This window comes from Terrapene carolina, unplaced genomic scaffold (genome assembly GCF_002925995.2).
Source record: "Terrapene carolina triunguis isolate 2854851 unplaced genomic scaffold, T_m_triunguis-2.0 Scaffold68, whole genome shotgun sequence".
Classification (NCBI taxonomy): domain Eukaryota; kingdom Metazoa; phylum Chordata; order Testudines; family Emydidae; genus Terrapene; species Terrapene triunguis.
The window spans coordinates 75,580,657-75,600,853 of record NW_020664419.1 but is presented as its reverse complement, the minus strand read 5'-3'; the positions used below and the strand labels follow the sequence as shown (position 1 = coordinate 75,600,853).

The following is a 20,197-nucleotide window of genomic DNA, read 5'->3' as shown; positions in this document are numbered from 1 at the left end:
AGGAAGAGAAGGAGACAGAAAGCACTAAAAGCAACTGGGGCTAAAAGATTGAGCTCATGGGAGACTACCATCCCCTACCCGGCTGGAAATTTCCAGCCAAGAACTGTAGTGCCATCATGTGTTTTCGATACAAGTGAATCTGCAAACACTGAAAATACAGGTGCAACAAGTAGCAGAATAGAGGGGCACTGTGCTTTGGTAGCTGCTGCCAGATGTTCTGGCTTGCTACAGGGGGACAGAGCCTTGCAGCAATCTCCAGGTCCAGCATGTCATACATATATCAGGCCTTGGTCCCAAGGTACTCCAGAATTAGGGTTCCCCAGAAAACAGACCAGTGGTTAGACCAAGAAGGCATGATGGGATCAGAGAGCTCTACTCTTGCACACTTCTAGGAAATCAAATCAAATTAAAAAAAACTTCAAGTGGGCCTTGGAGCCTGAATTGGGGGATTCTTGTCATATAGACTGAAGTCTCTTTAGATTAGTGGATATTGGGTCTGGACAGTAGCATAAAGGAGTTTTGCTCAAAAACAAGAACCCCAGTTTGTTTTGCATTTCAGCCTGGGCAGGTTTAGGTTATAGTGAGTCTTGGCAGTCCTTGTTCAAGCTCTGTTCTATTTGAAAAAGCAGACATTAAGATAATCTTAAACCTTTGCCTGTTTATAAAAAAAGTGATGACTGAGCAACAAAAACTGTGGACTAGTTCCCCTATGTAACCACATATTTCTATTAGCCTGCTCTGAGAGAGAGAGAGGGTGTGTGTGTGTGTGTGTGTGTGTTTATCAGAGTAGGGTCTTCATCCCATTTGCAGCTTCTGGGAGCTACTGCAATACAAGTATCATCTTTGCTATTTTCTCTACCACCATTTCAGTTACAGAAATTCATCAAACAGTCTCCACTCCACTAATATGAATAATCCAACCATCTGATATTTGTGCACTCACTTGTATATTAGTTGGGGGGAAAAGAACTGAGGTTCACAGGAAACATTACTATCAGAAAGTAGCAAGTTTCAACACAAATTAGAAGGAAATACAACCTGTGCAGTTAGGTTCACTTTATTGAATACAGTCTGAAATCTGATAGCTACAGCAGTGTATAAACAAACTTTCCTATAGTTCTAGGAAACAAATTGAAAAAGGTCTTCTACATTGTAGAAGGCAGCCATAACTGCTGATAGTCATGCTTAGATATTGAAACTGAGCAACTGCAGAGCTGCAGTGTAGAGTCTATGGCCTCATCCAAAAGAGGCTAAATAGTAAGAAGGGAAGATGTTAACACATCAACAAAGATGCTGGTATACCAATCTGATATATCAGTGACACACTGGGGTCCCCTGAAAGATAATGAAGTGTTTCCCCTTAAATCCAGTTTTAATACTTATTTCCAAAAGGTTTTTAATTTGATTACTGCAGTACTCTTGTGTTTGCAAAAAACCAAAACAAAAACAAGAGCTAAAAACCCCACAGGATTATGGTTCAGTACAGACTAAAAATGGAGGTTGATAGCTTTTTGGCTTGGTTGATTAGTTGCATAAGTTTGGCCAAAGAATCACAAGCACAAGCCACTTAACATTGCAAAAGCATACCAACATCAGCACCTAACTAGCCTTGGAATCAGACAACTGAGGCCATTTACTTATTCTATGACCTTTCCCATCTAAAGCTGCAGTCTCTCCCACTGCTTGTGGATCACCACTTCAGATATTACTTGGTGGCCATTACAGTGCTCTACACCATTTTCTTCAAACATAACACTGTGCATCTTGGACAGGATCCCAACATACCTTGTTAAAGAGACTGCAGCCTCACCCCCTCCACTCCCATCAAAAATATGATTTGGGAAGGCTCTGCGCAGAACCTTATTTGGAGGCATTTTAAATCCAAACCTCCCCTCCCCCCAATGGACTGACCCTATTTTGATGATAAATTCCATGCTGAATTGTACAGCTGGATACTCAGTTCTTTGGCTGATCTCAATAGTTGCATTCAAAGTTACTCTACGTGAGATATATTTAGAAAAGATATTTATACCTGGTATTGATACTCTTTCAAGTACTCTTTTAATCTTGTTGGTAAAGGCAGTTCCAAGATCTTATTTGTACATTTGTTTATAGTTATTCTACAGCGATGTTGCAGAGATGGAGTTGAAGTATAGAGAGGTTTGTTCAAATAAAGATGCACTATTCCATTTGATGAAGTTTCAGGCCCAGTTTTTCTATCCTTGCATGTAAGAACGTAGTATTCAATCAGATGGACCACACTATCAAATTGTTTAAGCCGAGATCTGACACATATGATGGAGTCCAGTCTGAATTTGCCGTCTTGATACTCGATACGCAGATTGGTTGGTCCAGCTGATGTTTTTACGGAGATAGTCAGTAGATACTCTGAATGGGAGCTGTCTCTAACCAAGAAAGTACCTTCAGGAGTATCTTGTAATCTCTCTTTGGCTTCAGCAACATTCATACTGCCCCAGTACCACCCTGTTAGAAGAGGGAGATGGTTTGTTGTTGTTTTTTCTCCACACAAAAAAAAAAAAAGTTTTTGTAGAATCTTATTTCCTTTAATCACTAGAAAAAGCAAGTACTATAACTTGCAAAGAAGCAGGCATTGTATAATATCTATTAAATATTTAACTTAGTTTATTGTATGGTGTCATCATGACCCTGTCAGATCACTATTTCCATGTGTATTCCTGTGTGAATAAGTATTAGATTTCAAAATTTGCTGACAACTATCATGTACCATCCTGTGTACAACATTCCAAATAAGTTCATATCAAACTACATAAATGCTTGAAGTCAAGAATGATTCTACTTTTAATAATTCTGGTTAGCTTATTAGTCAAATGATACCTGTATTAGTTAGAAATAAGACAGTACAAGTAAGAGGAAATCCATGTTATGAGACAAGGCTTCCATTCTGGCAGTCTAATGAAGATAAAAATTGTGCATTTTGTAATGCCTTTGATTGTCCCTTGACCTGCAAGTATCCCTCACTTTAAAAAACAATTTCTAGAGCTGTATGATGAGCTATTTTTCCTTTTTCACATTTGAGTGATATAAATATAACTGAAAAGGTTTTAAAAAGTGTATGGGAATATAAGAGGGCTAAGCTAAACTCTTCTGGACTTTGGGAAATTCAAGTTTGATACTATTTTTAACAATTTATTTCCCCCTGGACAGTAATTCTGAATTCCATCTGGGATAACAATGCTATTTAAGTGTTTCATGATTTTATTAAGACTTAATTTTTATATATAAAGTGAAACTATCTTTAACAAAAAAAAAAACCACGGTTCTCACAGAGAATTTGAAAGAGTAGTTTTTCCACCAGATACCATCCTTCCAGAACAGGCAACTTGAAGTTATTGAGGATTTTTTAAAAGTTTTAAATTTATTTTAAAAATAGAAACCCAGTAATCTACAATTGGATTTATTCCCCTGTTCATTGCTGCGTATGGGACTGAGGTTTTGTCTCTTCCTTTTCCTCTACCTAAAGATAGAGAGAGAGGAAACAAAGCCCCCTGAGCTGGTTTCTGAGAAGCAGTCACCACAGCAAGACAATTTTTTTTTAAACCAGAAGTTAAAAGCGACGTGGTTCCATGGCGCGCAGCGCTGGGTGATCCAACGGAGAGCGGATTAGCACGAAATTGCTACAAATCGCTAGTCCGCCCGCAGCCCGAGGGAAGGGAGTCTGGGCAAAGTGGCTCCCCCGCGTCCCGCTGCCTAGCGGAGAGGCTGCTCGGCCGCGGCTAGCCGGAGGAAGAGGCCCTTCTGTCCGCGGATGGGGACGTGACCCAGCCTTTGGGCTAGTAGACAGTTTATTTGCCACTGAGGGGAGATACGGGACGCTCCCACCGGCCGGCCGCTGGCCAGACTCCCAGGGCCGGGGGAAGCAAGCCCGGCTCCGCAAGGGGCAGCGCTAGGTTGAAGCACCTCCACGCCGAGGCCGCCAACACCTCCGCCTCCCCAGGCAGCAGACAAGTGCCCCGGGGCTAGGCCCTGCGCTAGCCCGGTCCAGCCGCGAGGTGCGCGGTGCATGTGCCCGGCCGATCCCCCGGGAAAAGCGCCTGTCCCCCCACCCGCTCGCTTACCTGCCCGCCTCAGCTCCTCCATGGCCGCGACCAGGCGCTCCGCCGCCGCCCTCTCGGTCACCTCAGCCCCGGGACCCCGCCACTCGGTCCCGGCCCGCTCCGCGCCATCCGAGGACTCGGAAGAGCGCAGGGTCATTTGGGGGGAGGCAGAAGTCACCCGCCGGTCACAGCCCGGGAAGGACGGGGGGCTCCGCTCCAGCCCCGCGGCGCCCGGCTCTCAGCGCCGCTCGGACATGGCCCCAGCTCCTTGCCCGGGGCGCCCGCCGCAGCCTGCAAGCCGAGAGAAGAGCGAGATTTACCGCCGAGCCCCAGCCCGCGCTTCCCCGCACCCAGCCCCGCGCCCACCTCGCGGATGCCGGGCGGGCGGAGCGACCTCTCCCCGCGCCCAGTACGGGAAGGAGCCGCCCGCAAGCGGACGGGGCAGCCCCCCGCTCGCGCGGAGACTCGCCTCTCCCGGAGCGGCGGACTTGGCTAGCAGCCTCGGGGGCGCAGCTCCAGCTGAGGGGCGAGTCCCCAACGTGCCCGCGCGGGGAAGGAGCGGAGGGGCCGCCTCGCTCCACCCAGGGCACCGCAGCTGTTGCTGCTGTCGAGGAACACGCGGCCCCGCCAACAAGCCGCCTGACGCGGCCGGAGCCGGGCGGCCGCAGAGGAAGGCGCCTGGGGAACCGAGCCCAGCTCTTACCTTCGCCTCACCAGCGTCCCTGGGTCAGTAGCCGGGCGGTGCGGGGGGGGAGGGACAGCGGGCTTGGAGACAAGGAGAAGCCAGGTGGGGGTCGGCCCCCGGAGCCCTGCCCGTGGGGGCCGCCGGCGGGCTCAGGTGGGGGGCGAGCAGGTTGCTCTCATTCGCTGGGCGAGCCGCGCGCGGAAGCGGGAGGCAGACGGGGAGCCCCTCTCGCCCGCACCGCCCAGGCCTCTGCTAGGGGAGCGGGCTCGAGCCGCCGGGACAGCGGGCCACCCCCCGGCAGCACGGAGACGCGTGCACGTATGTAGCCCAGGGCGCCCCCCGCCTCTCCGCGCTGGTGACTGCACAGGCTGCTTTCCAGGAACTTTCCAGGAACCGCATCATGTGACAGCGCCAGCTCTGGCGCCTCCGCGCTGAAGGGGAGCCGGGCCGGAGCCGCCGTCGCCAGGCGTGGAGTAGCCCCAGCAGCCGCCCCTCCCATCCCGCACGGCAGGGAGGAGACACACCCGGCTGGGGTACAACACCGACCCCTCTGGCCCGGGCTAGGGGAGGCCTCCCGGGGCTAGTGAATCCTCCCTACGCCGGCGCATCGCTGCCCTGCGGAGCCCCGTCCTCGGGCCCACGCGGTCGGGGGGCGCGGCCGGAGGTCGAGGAGGATAGGCTGGGGTCAGCAGGGGAGGCCGTAAGTGTCAGGCGGCTGCTGTGATCGCAGCGTGGCTGCCGGACGCAGCCCGGGGCCAGGTGTCGCTGTAGGGTCGAGCCGCCCTCCCACGCCCTCTGCCCCCGTGTCGGCCACACATACCAGCTATTCCTTCTGTCCCGGGAGCCCAGCTCCGTTAGCGGGGGCCGGGCTGATTGACCTAGGAAACCCTCTTCTCCTCCCGGGAGTGATCGTTGCTTTTCGGGTTACAAAACAGGGTCCCTCCTTAAGAACCGGGTTGCGCTTCTGGACTGACTCCCGCGCACCGCCCGTAGCAAGCGGATCGCCCTCACCTGGGGGCACCTCACCCTGCCTGCACGCCTCAGGAGTTGGGCGTCCCAGCCTGTCTCTACGCTTGATGTTGTTTCCTTTTCCCAGGGAAAGTCGGGACTCGGGAGCTGTAGCAGCACCTGAGCCTTGCGCAGTAATAAAAGGGCTCGGGAGTTCTCTTTCTCTGGGGAAATCAGTCTCAGGCCCATTAGGTACTTAAAGGGACACTGCCAAGAGTTAGAAACTCTTTATACAGATATTTTTATAGTTGAAACTCCTGCCCCCGCACATCCAGGCACTAAAATATCTTCTTATTAGAACCATCTACTAGTCTATTTTTCCATTTTTATATAATCTGTAAACCGCTTTTGGTGGGGCTCATAAAAATGGTGCACTGTAGTCCTTCTGCTGGCTTTGCATTAGCTCCTAAGTAACCAACGCCATTCAGCATTGCTTAGGGCTGTTGATGTTTTGGTAGGAGGCTTGAAAGGATTAGATTTTTGCCTGGAAATGTTGATAAATATGGATTTCACTGGACAGACACCTGTGAAAAAATATTTCCATTGATAATAATTGAAATTTACAGATAGGCAAAGTAAGAAAAATGCTGCTTGACAACTTTTGAAAGTTGATTTAAGGGTATTCAGTTCGTGTATTTTGATGTGAGTTGACAGCTAGTGTTTTAACAGTTATAAAGTTATAAGTCTCAACATCTACTGTCATTGAATAATTATTGTCTAACCCCCTATTGTCTGATCCACCATAATTTCTGACAGCTGTGAACATTTAAAATTGATAAAAATAGAAGAAGTATGCTTAAAAATAAACAATTATCTGTCAAATTATAAAATAAATATTGATTTGTGCCAACCCTATTTATTATTTAAAAGCAAGCGAAATAATAACCATGTTAATATCAGCTCTATTCAAAACAGGAAAAATGTCACGAATTGCCCAACAGAAGAGGGCAAAATTGGGATGGAAAATTGTTTTTAGGTATCATGAGATAAAGGATTAGAAAGATTTTTTTAAAAATCCTAGAGACTCCATTAAAATACCTAATTGTGTCTTTAAAAACTTAAAATCTGTGGCCCAGGAAAGATGCAAACATATGTATAACATTGCTAGGTTTTGTGGCATAGCAGGCAAAAGGGTGAGGTCTAGTGATAAGGTAATGTGAACTTTACTATTAATATGACTTCTGAATAAAAGCACGTAGGTAGAATATGCATATGGATTCACTGTCCATACAGAGAGAAAGCTCTGGGAGTGTCAAATGTCTTTTGAGTTCAAACTTTGGGGTAACTCCTGAAATAACTACTTTAACATCTGAAAGGGGGGACTGTTTCAAACAGCTATGTTTAAAAAAAAGATTATTTGTAATATATAAACATAATGTTGAGGATGTGGACAAGTGGAGAGAAAGATCTGAGTTAGTTTTGTTTAGTTTGCTAGTTGCCAAAAAGAATTGTTAATATTTAGCTGGCCACTTATACAATTCATGAGGCCCCCTTGAAATAATCTACTTTGCAAAGTGACTCTGCAAATATGGCATTGTGGGCTTCCATGTTTATAATGTCTCGGTGATTCCAGATCACATTTGTTTAGTTTGAACAAAAAGATGGCTTTAATTACTGCCAGCATCTCAAATTCAAGATGGGGGTAAAAATCAAGCAGGCTTCTTTCTGACTCATGCATTGTCACCAGTGATATAAAGTAATAAAGATTTTGAAAACCATATTCTGCTCCTATTTTCATCTGTGCAATTCAAATGTTTTCAGATTCAGCTCTCTGTTACTCCTGTAGAACTCATTTGTTTCCAATTGCACACATGTGATGGGAATCAGAATATGTCCATATAGTTCGGAACTTAGTTAATTCTGATGATGATGATGTGAGCACTTGAATAGGATTTAGCTCACTCTTTCAGAACTGTGCTGCTTCTGCATTGTTAACAGGAGTTTTTAAAAAAAGTAGTGCAAATGCATTTTTGTTGCTAAAATAATTGTGTCTCTGAAAATATGCTGGGAGCGGATCTGTTGCTCAGGAAAATGCTATTTTAATATGGTAGCTTTTCAGATTAGGACCACATTTTAAAGCCACTCTGATTCATGCTGGAAAACTTTGTAATGTATCCTACCTAGAGAAAAAAGCTGCCCTTATTACAGATTTGCTGTATGTATCTTCTCCTGTTTTGTTAGTGACATTTGTATGTAAATTGTATTTTAAGATATCTTTTGCTCCTGCTGTTTATTTCTCTTTGAAGTCCTAATCCCCTGTTTGTAAAATCACAACTGGCTGCTGTAAAAATGATTGTGATGTCACAAGAAGGAAATTATGACTTCAGATAGAGAATAAACCACAAGGACAAAGAAAGTTTTAAGAAGTAAATAACTTATTTTCATTCAAATATCACTATAAAAAGCCTAGAACAAAAATTAAATAGAAAGTATATCAGCAGGATCTCTTCTGAATAGAATGCTCTATTAAGTTTTCTGTTACAAGTTATTATCTTTTTAAAATAATGTTAAGGGACTGACAAATTTACAAAAGTGAGGAGATTCAAACTTAAGGCTACAAATCCATTGCTAAAAAATCACACCTTTGTGGCTCATTACTGTAGTTCAGGACATACTTAAGTTTATAGACTGTTTTGAGACCCCCATAAATACCTGTAGGCTTGACAGGATGAGTTAACAGTTCGCTGTTCCTACCTATAATCTGTTAGTCAGTTTTCCTTTTGGCTTGTAAAAGTCTTTCAAAATGTATAGGGGGAGAGAAAACATTTTTTTAAATGTAGGAAAATATAATTCATTTAAATTAGCTGTGGGATTTGGGGGCATGTGCAGTATGTTAAACTATACAGTATACACATTAAACTCTTTTTCTGAAAATTGTCTAGATTGCAAACTGATGGTGCCCCTTTATCTTTTTTGGCACTGCTATTTTGGGTGCATACGTGGTCTGTCCTGTACTACACAACAAAATTAGAGAGAATGGAGGAGAAGGAAAAAGGAGAAAAATGGAGAGAGGGGAGAAAAGAAATAGTAGTAAACTCAATTCTTAAAGTTTAGCATGGAGTAGTGCAAACTGGAAAAAGGATTTTAAAATCTGGTCCCTAACAATGGTTCCTCTGGTCAAAAAGTCACAGATGTGAAGGGAGAAAAGGTTAATTTGCTACAAAACAGGGAGTTTAAAGTGATCATTTCAACTTGAACCAAAAGGTGTATTCTTGTGTCTCCGTGCTTTATGGGAACAATTCAAAGGGAAGTGTAACATACATGTATAGTTGAAACTTCCAGTTCTTGGAGTGTGTTGACTAGTTAATATTCTGAAGCTCTTCTGAGTATTCAAGACAGGTTAAGTCAGTTTTTAGGACCAATTCATCCAATGAAAGATTAAAAGCATGAATTTCAGAAGTCTCTTGGGAACCCTTTCCAGACACTTTCTACAATGCATAAATCTTCTTGTTTAGTCCAGTGCACTATCCAATAGTTGAACTGATGTACGTAGTTTTTGTACTATTGAGAATACTTATACACTTCTACCCCAATATAACGCAACCTGATATAACACGAATTCTGATATAACGCGGTAAAGCAGTGCTCTGGGGGGGCGGGAGGGGGCGGGACTGCGCACTCCGGTGGATCAAAGCAAGTTCGATATAACACGGTTTCACCTATAACGCGGTACGATTTTTTGGCTCCCGAGGACAGCGTTATATCGAGGTAGAGGTGTATTTTCAAAGTGCTATTGAAAACCAGGAACAGAATACACTGACTGGCATGTCAGACATACTTTCAGTGATGTACTCACAAAGAGGAGGGGTGAGAGACTGGAGAATTTATTTGTGTATTTTCTCATTTAAGCAAAATTCTTTTTTTCATAACCAAGGAGGGAGGCAATAGCTTTTGGCAAAAACTTGAAGTGCCTTTTGATGGAAATGTTTTTACTTTGTTCTTGAAAAGTATGCTGAGTTTATTGGCAGGTTAGCACAGTGTTTTATTTGTGTAATGGAATGGAATGAGTGGAGGAGGGGGGCCTTCACCCAGATTATTGGCCAGGTTAAGGTTGCTTTGTGCTGCTAAGTAGATGTAAAGCAGGTTTATCCAGCTACTGAGGGGAATATATGGACAGTGTAAATGAGCCTTTCCTAATTCTTTCCATCCCTGCCCCTCAAAGCCCCAGTGCAGGATATATAACTAGAACATCCTTGTACTCTGACAATTCCCAACTGCTGGAATAGTTCCTTGGCCAAGGAATATATTTCTTAAGGAGTTCAGTATTGTTTCCCAAGCATCCCCAATTACTAATTATTTGCTGTATTTTGACAACTCCTTACCAGAATTGATTTAAATAACACTTTATAGCCACCAGCCCTCCACACCATCCCACTTTTGTAACAACCAACCAAATACCCTAGCTTCTGGGCTGAGAAATGGGCATGCCAAATTTCAGGCCTTGCAAATTATAACAAGCAAGTTTTACATATGCCCCAAGAACAGGGTTTTTGATGGAACCCCTGAAGACTCCTTTGGTTCCTGGCTCTGCAGCCAGGAGGAGAAGGAGAAGGGCTGCTTCTTCTACAAACTGTTTTTGTTCTTTCCATCAGTTTTATGGATTGAGTTAGATAGTTCCTAAAACGTAAATAAATGCAACAGAGATACAACAAATATTTTTGGAAATGGGATTGGCCTGCTCTTTCCAGCCACTGAAGGAACAGAATGTTTTTATGAAATAAATCATGATTTCTATCAGATAATTTTTCTATTAGCTGCCACCAGTATTTCCTGCCATTTTAGCTATTTAGATGTGAATTCTTAATATTCTTTATGAATATGAAAGTGCTAAATGAGAATACTCATAGATTCAATATACTCAGTCATTTTTCTTTTGTAAATCGCTGAAGTTGTCAAAAGACTCTCTAATTATAAAAGAAATCCAGATCAGGAGATATCTGAATTAAAAGAGCAAAATTAAATGACAAAATAAAAAGACCTGAAGAAGGGCTCTGTGTAGCTTGAAAACTTGTCTTTTTCACCAACAGAAGTTGGTCCAGTAAAAGATATTGCCTCACCCACCTTGTCTCTCTAAAATAAAAATATTATTTTCCTGCAGAGATTGTGGTGAGAGAAAAGGATCGTTTCCTTTATTGGATGGCTAGATGAATGGTTGCCAGCAAACCTAGAACTCTGAACATAATCTTCTTCCTTTTTTCTTTCTCATTTGTTTCCTCTGTCTGTTTCTTTGCTTTGGTGGTGGTGGTGGTAATGCGTGTGTGGGAAGATATGGCACTAGGACCCTTCTCTCATCTCATGATATGCTTTATATTATAATGTTTATATTGTGGTTGCACCTAGAGGCCTCAACCAGGTTGGGGCCTCATTGTGCTAGGCGCTGTACAAACATACTTAAGGAACTTTAAGAAACATGTCAAATTCAGTATTTTCATAAGTTTTGCAAATATATTAACTGCATTTTAAAGTAAAATAGAAACACACATTGACTTGATACTTTGGGAACTGATTGGAAATGCTGGTGCAGGGGAAGTGGAATCTGATGGCACAGAGAATCAAACATAAATCATAGCATTCCATACACATATACAGGTCCTGTCATATTAAAGGATCTCAAGGACTCTACCAAATAATGGGGCAAATCCTGTTCTTCTTTGAGTGAGACCAGAGAGGGAGCGCTCTCACCCGGCCAAGATCAAGGAGCCGGCCACTGTGAGACCCCAGTTGGGTCACACCACCTCGGTCCCTTCACCTGCTAGGGTCGCGTCAACCCCTGCCCCGGTGGCGGCACAGTTGAATCCGGACCCTCCCCATTTGCCGGCCCCACGGAGCCAACAGCTACAGCTCCCATCGACTCCTGAGGCATTTGTGGCAGCCCATGACTTGTTACGCCATACGGCGCCGTTTTTCCCTCCCAGAAGGGACAAATCGCCAGAACTGGGCAGTCCCACGGCACTGTCAAGGGGAAAGTCAGTGATGATGTCGCGGCACTCACCAGTCCCAAACCTCCACCCAGCAGGAACGGCCCAGATGTGGGAGCCATGCTGGTCCCCTAGCCCATGCCACAAACTGTTGGTGCCCCGCAGTGCAGCTCCTCAGAGACCTCAGAGTCAGAGTCTGATCCATTTGCTCAGACAGGAGTAGGAGCAGGAGATCAAGGATCGTCATGCTTACCCAGCACCGTGGCCCACTCATTGGCAACAACCGACGCAGTGGCTCTTCGGGAAACCCTGGGCCTTCCACCAAAGCCAAGGGCGAAGCCAGGGGTCCCAGTCTAGAGTGGCGTCGGTATCTTCAGTTACCTTTATACCACCTCCAGCTCCGGCGCCTCCAGGAGTACCAGGAGTGGCTCTGGCTTGCAGCTCTGTGTTTCTAACCAGCGAGCCATTGTTAGCAGGTACTGCTGTAATACTTGCGGAGCAATGGCTAACTTTACAGAGCTGCTCCCGCAGGACTCCCATGCCGAGTTTTCAACACTGGTGGAGGAGGGGAAGCTTATCTCCTAAGCCTCACTACAGGCCACTCTGGACGGGGCAGATGCGGCTACTCAGGTTACGGCCACAGGGATTGCCATGAGAAGGAGCTCCTGGCTACAGATGTCTGGTCTGCCTTATGAAGTCCAGCAGACTATCCAAGATCTTCCCTTTTTCCGAAAAGACAGTTAAAAGGCTCTATAGCTTAAAGGACTCGAGAGCCACCCTCAAGTTGCTGGGCCTCCACACTCCTGCCACCCAGCAGAAGTACTTCAGGCTGCAACCCCCTCCACGGTTCTACCAAACACAGAACCGGCAGGACGGTTCCCAGAGGAGGAACAGGAGCGGCTGGAAAAGACAACACCCGTCCTCAGACCATGACTCTGGCCAATCCAAGTCATCTTTGGGCCAGAAACAGGCCTTTTGAAGGTGTGCACAAGGACAGTGCACCAGTGCATGGACTGAATCCAACCACCTTATCGTCTCATCCTGACTATCCCCTTTCTACCCTGCATGGGCCCGTATCACATCGGACCGATGGGTGCTCCACACGGTAGAAAGGGGATACTCACTCAAATTCTTGGCCCTCCCGCCCTTCCACCCTCCTAACCCCTCCCTCACGAGCAACTCTTCAGACAGGAGGTGCACTCGCTCCGATCGCTGGGAGCAGTGGAAGAGAAGCCCTAAGCAAGGGCTTCTATTCCCGGTATTTCCTAATACCGAAAGCCAAAGGGGCTCAGGCCCATCCTAGACCTGCGAGAGCTCAACAGGTTCATGAAGAAACTCAAGTTCCACATGGTCACTTTGGCCTCCATCATCCCTTCCTTGGATCCAGGGGACTGGTATGCCACCCTCGACTTGAAGGACGCGTAATTTCATGTAGCAATCACAGCGTTCCACAGAAGGTACCTCAGGTTTGTGGTGAGCAACAACCACTTCCAGTTCACAGTCCTTCCGTTCGGCCTGTCAGTGGCGCCTTGAGTATTTACCAAATGCATGGCAGTCGTGGCTGCGTTCCTGCAGAGGTGGCAGGTACAGGTGTTTCTGTACCTCGACGACTGGTTGATCAAAGGCTGCTCCAGGGCCCAAGTGGAGGCACAAGTAGACTTCATAAGAACAACATTTGACAGACTGGGCCTTCTCCTGAATGTGGGGAAATCTATGTTGTTCCCAGTTCAGCGGATAGAATTTATAGGGGCGGTACTGGACTTGACACCGCCAGGGCATCCCTCCTGGAAGTGAGGTTCTGGGCCTTGGGTGATATCCTTCAAAGTCTCAGGCAGTTCCCCACCACCACAGCAAAGAATTGCCTGAAACTCCTGGGACACATGACTGCTTGTACCTATGTGGTGCAACACGCCAGGCTTAGACTCCAGCCACTTCAATCATGGTTAGCCTCAGTGTATTGGCCGGGTTGGGACAGTTTAGACAGGGTCATGACTGTGCCTTGTGCAGTCCACGACTCCCTCCTGTGGTGGCTCGACCCGCAGGTAGTGTGTGCAGGGGTCCCCTTCACCAGCCCCCAGCCATCCCTCTCACTAGTGATGGACACGTCAGCCTTGGGATGGGGAGCACATCTGGGAGACCTCAGGATGAAAGGCCTCTGGTCTCAGGCGGAACTCGCTCTCCACATCAATGTCAGAGAGCTGAGCAGTCTGCCTGGCATGCCAGACTTTCGCCCACTTGGCAGGGAGATGTGTATCAGTTATGACAGACAACACCACAGTGATGTTTTATATCAACTGATGGGGGGTGCACGTTCCTCTCCCCTGTGCCAGGAAGGCTTCAGGCTGTGGGACTTTAGTGTGGAGCATTCAATACACGTGCAAGCATCGTACCTCCCTGGAGTACAGAACGAGTTGGCGGACCATCTCAGCAGGTCGTTCCAAGGCCACGAGTGGTCCCTATGCCCTGATGTCACAAACTCCATCTTCCAACGGTGGGGCTTTCCCCAAAAATTCTTCCTGAATCACAGCCCGGGCTCCATTGCGGATGCGTTCCTCCTCCCGTGGGGAAGCCATCTCCTATACACATTTCCACCTATCCCTCTCGTTAACAGGTGCGTCTCAAGATACGGAGGGAAGAAGCTTCGGTGGTATTGATAGCTCCAGCCTGACCCCGCCAACACTGGTACACGTCTCTCCTGGAAATGTCCATGGAAGCCCCAATCACCTTGCCACTCTTCCCGGACTTGATAACTCAGGATCACGGCCCTCTCCAACACCCAAACCTCAAATTGTTGCACCTCACGGCGTGGAAGCTCCATGGCTGAACCTGATGGAGTTCTCCTGCTCAGACCCGGTTAGACAAGTCCTCGTTGGCAGTAGGAAACCTTCCACCAGGGCTACCTAAATGGCCAAGTGGAAGAGATTTTCAATTTGGTCGGTGCAACACTGTCCATCTCCGATGCTTGCCTCCATACCACTTATACTGGACTACCTTCTCCATCTTAAGCAGCAGGAGTTGTCCATGTCGTCAGGAAAGGTTCACTTGGCCGCCATTTCGGCCTTCCATCCAGGCGCAGAGGGCCGGTCGGTCTTTACCAACCCTATGGTCAGCCGTTTCCTGAAAGGTCTTGACAGGCTATACTCACATGTCCGACAACCGGTCCCAGCCTGGGACCTCAATCTGGTTGTGACATTGCACTCTATATGATTTTATGAAAATATGCTAATGAGTGTGACTATAATGTAACTGGAATATCCTGCATGCAAAAGGTCTCTTGTAAGGTATCATTACAAAGCTTATAATCTACTGGGTGTGGTCATCCTATTTGTATGTATGTATCATTCTTGTATATGAAACTAGAAATATGAAATATAACTCTGAGGGCCTATTGTAATTATGCAAAGTGTGGGCCATTAATGGTGGTTTGGAATCTTGATGGCTCCCATTAACCAGGACAATTAACTGTGGATGGCTCTGTTTGCTTGCAGGCCTTCCTGTGAATCAGGCAGGGAGGAATGAAGGCTTAGGGTCTCACAGGACATGTGACCATGTCACCTGGTACTGGAATCCATCTTAAACCTGGTGCTTTTCCATTTAGAAGGAGGGGTGGGGACCAGAGAGACAAAAGATTCCCGCCTTGTGCCAAAGCTATAAAAGGGAGTGGAACAGAACAAAGGGGACTGCAATCGTGAGAAATCCCCTAGCTATCACCTGAGCTGGAACAAGGGCTGTACCAGGGGAAAGGATTGTGCCCAGACTAGGAAGGCGTCCAGTCTGTGAAAGAAACTTATTGAAACATCTCTGAGGGTGAGATTTTATCTGTATTCGGTTTTATTATTGTACTAGGCTTAGACTTGCGTGTTTTATTTTATTTTGCTTGGTAATTCACTTTGTTCTGTCTGTTATTACTTGGAACCACTTAAATCCTACTTTTTTATTTAATAAAATCACTTTTAACTTATTAATTAACCCAGAGTATGTATTAATACCTTGGGGGGAGGGGGGCAAACAGCTATGCATATCTCTCTATCAGTGTTATAGAGGGCGAACAATTTATGAGTTTATCCTGTCTAAGCTTTATACAGGGTAAAACGTATTTATTTGGGGTTTGGACCCCATTGGGAGTTGGGCATCTGAGTGTTGGAGACAGGAACCCTTCTTAAGCTGTTTTCAGTTAAGCCTGCAGCTTTTGGGGGATGTTGTTCAGACCTGGGTCTGGGTTTGTAGCAGGCTAGCATGTCTGGCTCAAACCAGGCAGCGTACTGAAGTCCCAAGCTGCCAGGGAAAATGGGCTTAGAGGTAGTATAGGCATATCAGTTGGCAGTTCCCAAAGGGGTTTCTTTGATCCAGCCCGTCACACTAGTCCTTTCCAAACTGATGAGGTCACCCTTTGAACCACTGGCGATGTGCTCCCTGCTCTACCTCTCATACAAGGTGGCGTTTCTGGTAGTGATAACCTCGACCAGGAGGGTGTCTGAGCTCAAGGCCCTAGCATCAGAGCTTCCTTACATGGTGTTCTATAAGGACAAGGTCCAGCTCAGGCCTCATCCTGCTTTCCTCCCGAAGGTTGTCTCCCAGTTTCACATCAACCGACATCTTCTTCTCAGTGTTCTATCCTAAGCCGCACTCCAGTGCCAGGGAGCAGAGGCTTCACTTGTTGGCCATCCACAGAGCGCTAGCCTTCTACATTGAAAGGACAAAACTGTTCCAGAAGTCCATTCAGCTGTTTGTGGCCATGGCAGACAGGATGAAAGGTCTTCCAGTCTCCTCTCAACAAATTTAATTGTGGATCACGTCCTGCATCCGTGACTGCTATAACCTGGCAGGGCACACTCCATTAGGGTGAAGGCTTTTTCAGTAGCGTTCCTGGCGCAGGTTCCCACCCAGGAAATATGCAGAGCAGCAATGTGGTAGAGCAGTGCTCCAGTCATCTGAACTCTGACCCCGCCTCCGGAACTTAGGGCTGGGAGTCACCTGATTGGAATGAACATGAACAAGCACTCGAAGAAGAAAAAACGGTCACTCACATTCTCGTAACTGTTGTTCTTCGAGATGTGTTGTTCATGTCCATTCCAATACTCACCCTCCTACCCCTCTGTCAGAGTAGCTGGCAAGAAGGAACTGAGGGGGTGGCGGGTCGGCAGCGCTCTATATTGAGCGGCATAGAGGCACGACTCCAGGGGGCGCCCAGGCTGACTGGACAAATCATATGCGCTGACTCTGTGGGTGCTCTGGGGCTGGAGCATCCATGGGGAAAAATTAGTGGATGCTCTGCCCGCACTGGCAGTCAAGCTCTCCTCCTTCCCCCGCCCTCCGAGCGTGCTGCATCCCCGCTCCTCTGCCTACCTCCCAGCGCTTCCCACCCAGCCGTTTGGCAGCGTGCTGGGAGGGTGGGGGAGGAGTGGGAACATGGCACGCTCGGGAGGAGGTGGGGAAGAGGCGGGGCTGGGGTGGGGATTTGGGGGCGGAGTTGGAATAGGGGCAGGGAGGGGGCGGAGTTGGGGCAGGACAGGGGTAGGAGGGGCAGGGCAGGGGGCAGAGGGGGTCGCGCACCCACTGGCGGGAGCAGAAGTCGGTGCCTATGTGACGGATGCTGCTAGGGGGAAAATCTTCCGGCTGCCATGCACGGAGCGCGCGCATACCTGATTGGAATGGACATGAACAACACGTCTCGAAGAACAACAGTTACGAGAAGGTGAGTAACTGTTTTTTCCATGGCTTTTTTCTGTCGCGGAGTCATATATACACAAACATATATTAAAGGTAGGTAAATACTGCAAAACGTCTGTGAACTTTAGTTCACATTTTTAAATACATTTACTTCAAATGTACTCCCACCCCTGTTATGTTCTGTTGCTGTGAATATTATAGCAAATGAGTTCATAGGTAAGAATCTTCGTGGAAACAGCAAATTTAAGTAAATATTAGTGAATATTCACTGAATGTGAATTTTAAAGGTCAGATCACAATATAAGGAGGTATAGCTGCAACATTCAGGCACTTGTATTTCTTGCTGAGATAGAGGGCACAGACACTATCATGTTTCTTCTGTGTAGACTCCCTTGAAGTTCTGGATATTTTTAAAATTACAGGCACAGACACACACACACACACACACCCCTCTCTTCCAAAATCCCACAGATAGCACAGCTGGATGCACTACGATATTTCTGCATTAGTGTTCTAGAAGTTGCCAGGAAAAACCAAGAATTTACACTTCAGGGAGCCCAAAAGTTTTTCTTCACAGTTGTTAGTTCTGTGGCTCAAGGTAGAAGAAAGGAGTCTGTGTTTCTGGCAGACAATATGTAGGCAATCGTCCCGTCCTCGGCCAGACTATGGGTAATTAGCATTTATTTGGTGGCAAAAAGTCAGCTCTGAAGCTAATAGGGAAAATTAAAACAGGACATAATAGCAGTCAGTTCCAAAGAAGAGAGCTGGGAGGTACCCAAAGTAAGGGTACATCTATACTTACCCGCTGGTTCGGCGGCAAGCAATCGATCTTCTGGGATCGATTTATCGCGTCTTGTCTAGATGCGATAAATCGATCCTGGAAGTGCTCGCCGTCAACGCCGGTAATCCTGCTCTGCGAGAGGAGTAGGCGGAGTCGACGGGGAGCCTGCCTGCCGCATGTGGACCCACGGTAAGTACCTTTAAGTTCGAACTAAGATACTTCGACTTCAGCTACGTTATTCACGTAGCTGAAGTTGCGTATCTTAGTTCGAACTGGGGGCTTAGTGTGGACCAGCCCTCAGAGAAAGACAGTACTTTTTAAGACTGTACTTTTGTTTAATTGGCCTAGTGTAACCAAATTCAGACCTGTTGTTGAGGTGACATTGTCATTGTTGTCTTTTTTAAAGATGAACTAAAAAACAAACAAACTTGAGATCCCTGAACAATAACAAAAATAAGTGAGATTTTTAAAAACAATATGCATGTGAGCACATACATGTGTTTTAGTAGAATATCTTTTCTGACTGCTCTGGGCTATGTCATGCATTGTGGATTTTTATCACTCATTTTTTTCTCTGAGCTCACTTGCCTAATCAAATTTATTCATAAAGGTATAATTTATCTGGAAAGATCTTCTGCTGCGGAACAGTTTTTATCCTGGGAAAGAGCTGAAGAGACAGTAAACTATTAAATGAACTTTTTGAGACAGAGGCTGGACACCATGCAGGATGTTGGCACAGCTACTCAAAGGTATTTAGGTGCCAAATTCCCAGGAGTCTCTGTGTCTGAAAGGGAGCCAAGAATAGACTCTCTGACCCAGAGTGTCAGCAGCTCTGTACTGCAAGGTGTAGTTTAGGGGAGACATTGCCCCTCCCAAACTGCAAGCCTTGGGAAAGCATGGAATTTGCTCCCCCACACATGTGGTTCCATTGGCCTGACTGGAGCTGTCCCCCCCGCCCCCCCCCCAATGTAGAAGTCAAACTACAGCTATGCTGTACTGCTAAATCAAGCAGAACTGGCCCTGGGAGAATCAGGTCAGATGCTTTCCAGTACCCACAGCACCTTCCTTGTAGCTGGAGAAGGAGAAAGTGGTAAACACTTGTTTGAACCCCAGAGATCCTTTGCTGCTCTTACAACCCCTTGTGTCCATCAGCATGACATACACTAGAGCAGAGGACTAAACCAGCACACAGTCAGTCCAGAGTTGGGAGTTCAAAAAGGACACCTGTGCAGTCCCTTCCTCAGTTGTGCTGTGCTCCTTGGCCAGAGCTGAAGATCTGGGCCAGTATTTAGATAAGTACAAAAGCTGGAGTTCAAAATGATAGATCCTGAGCCTCATAGCTTTGGCCTTGAGGGTACTGTACCACCTGTGCTGAAAGATAAAATGACTATCCTCACATTTGGATGACCTCAGTAAGAGACAACATAGCTGAAATTTAAGAGTGGTGAGGCTCCCAGAGGGAGCTGAATCCACAACTAAAGAGAATTATTGTATTACTTTGATCTTTTGGACAGATCTCTCGTCAGAGGAGTTTTTGTTGTTGATAGCCTGAAAATGTCTAAATGAAAACAGATGGGTGTCAAGGTCTGCATTTGAAGCAGTCAGTTCTGGTGGTTAGAGCTAGAGTCAAGAACAGGTAAAGGGTTGGAGCTGGTTGTAGAGGTGGGACTGAGCTGAGGGCAGCTGAAACCCAAGGTTGGGGACAGACTGTGGGTCAGAACCGAGATCAGAGTTCATAGAAGAGCCAATTCAGGATGGTAGTCAGAGTCCAAACACAGGGCAAAGGTCAAAGGCTGATAGGAGTCACTCTGGGGGTCAGGAGGCAGCTACAGGGCTGGAGTGGGTCAGTAAGAGGGCATGAACAGTCAGAGGAGGGCACAGGAAAGGCTGAAGCAGGCATGAATGAAGCTCAGGCAAGGCCTGGGCAGGAACTGGATCAAGGGCAGGCTGGACACCATAGAAGTCTGTGACACTGTGAGAAAACAGGAGGGTTCCTGGCCAAGAAATGCTGTTGTGCAGACTAACTTGCAGCTCTGGCATGGTCAGAGAAATACCAGTG

General features: G+C 46.7%; 1 protein-coding gene across 1 annotated transcript; it reads right to left on the bottom strand.

Moving 5' to 3' along the window:
* Positions 1–848: 848 nt before the first annotated feature.
* SOCS2 (suppressor of cytokine signaling 2) lies at positions 849–4,354 on the bottom strand. Its single transcript, XM_024218188.2, has 2 exons — positions 4,098–4,354; positions 849–2,484 (listed from the first exon to the last, which is right to left on the bottom strand). The coding sequence occupies exons 1-2, from the start codon at positions 4,231–4,233 to the stop codon at positions 2,027–2,029; spliced, it is 594 nt and encodes a 197-aa protein (XP_024073956.1). The 5' UTR covers positions 4,234–4,354; the 3' UTR covers positions 849–2,026.
* Positions 4,355–20,197: the final 15,843 nt, after the last annotated feature.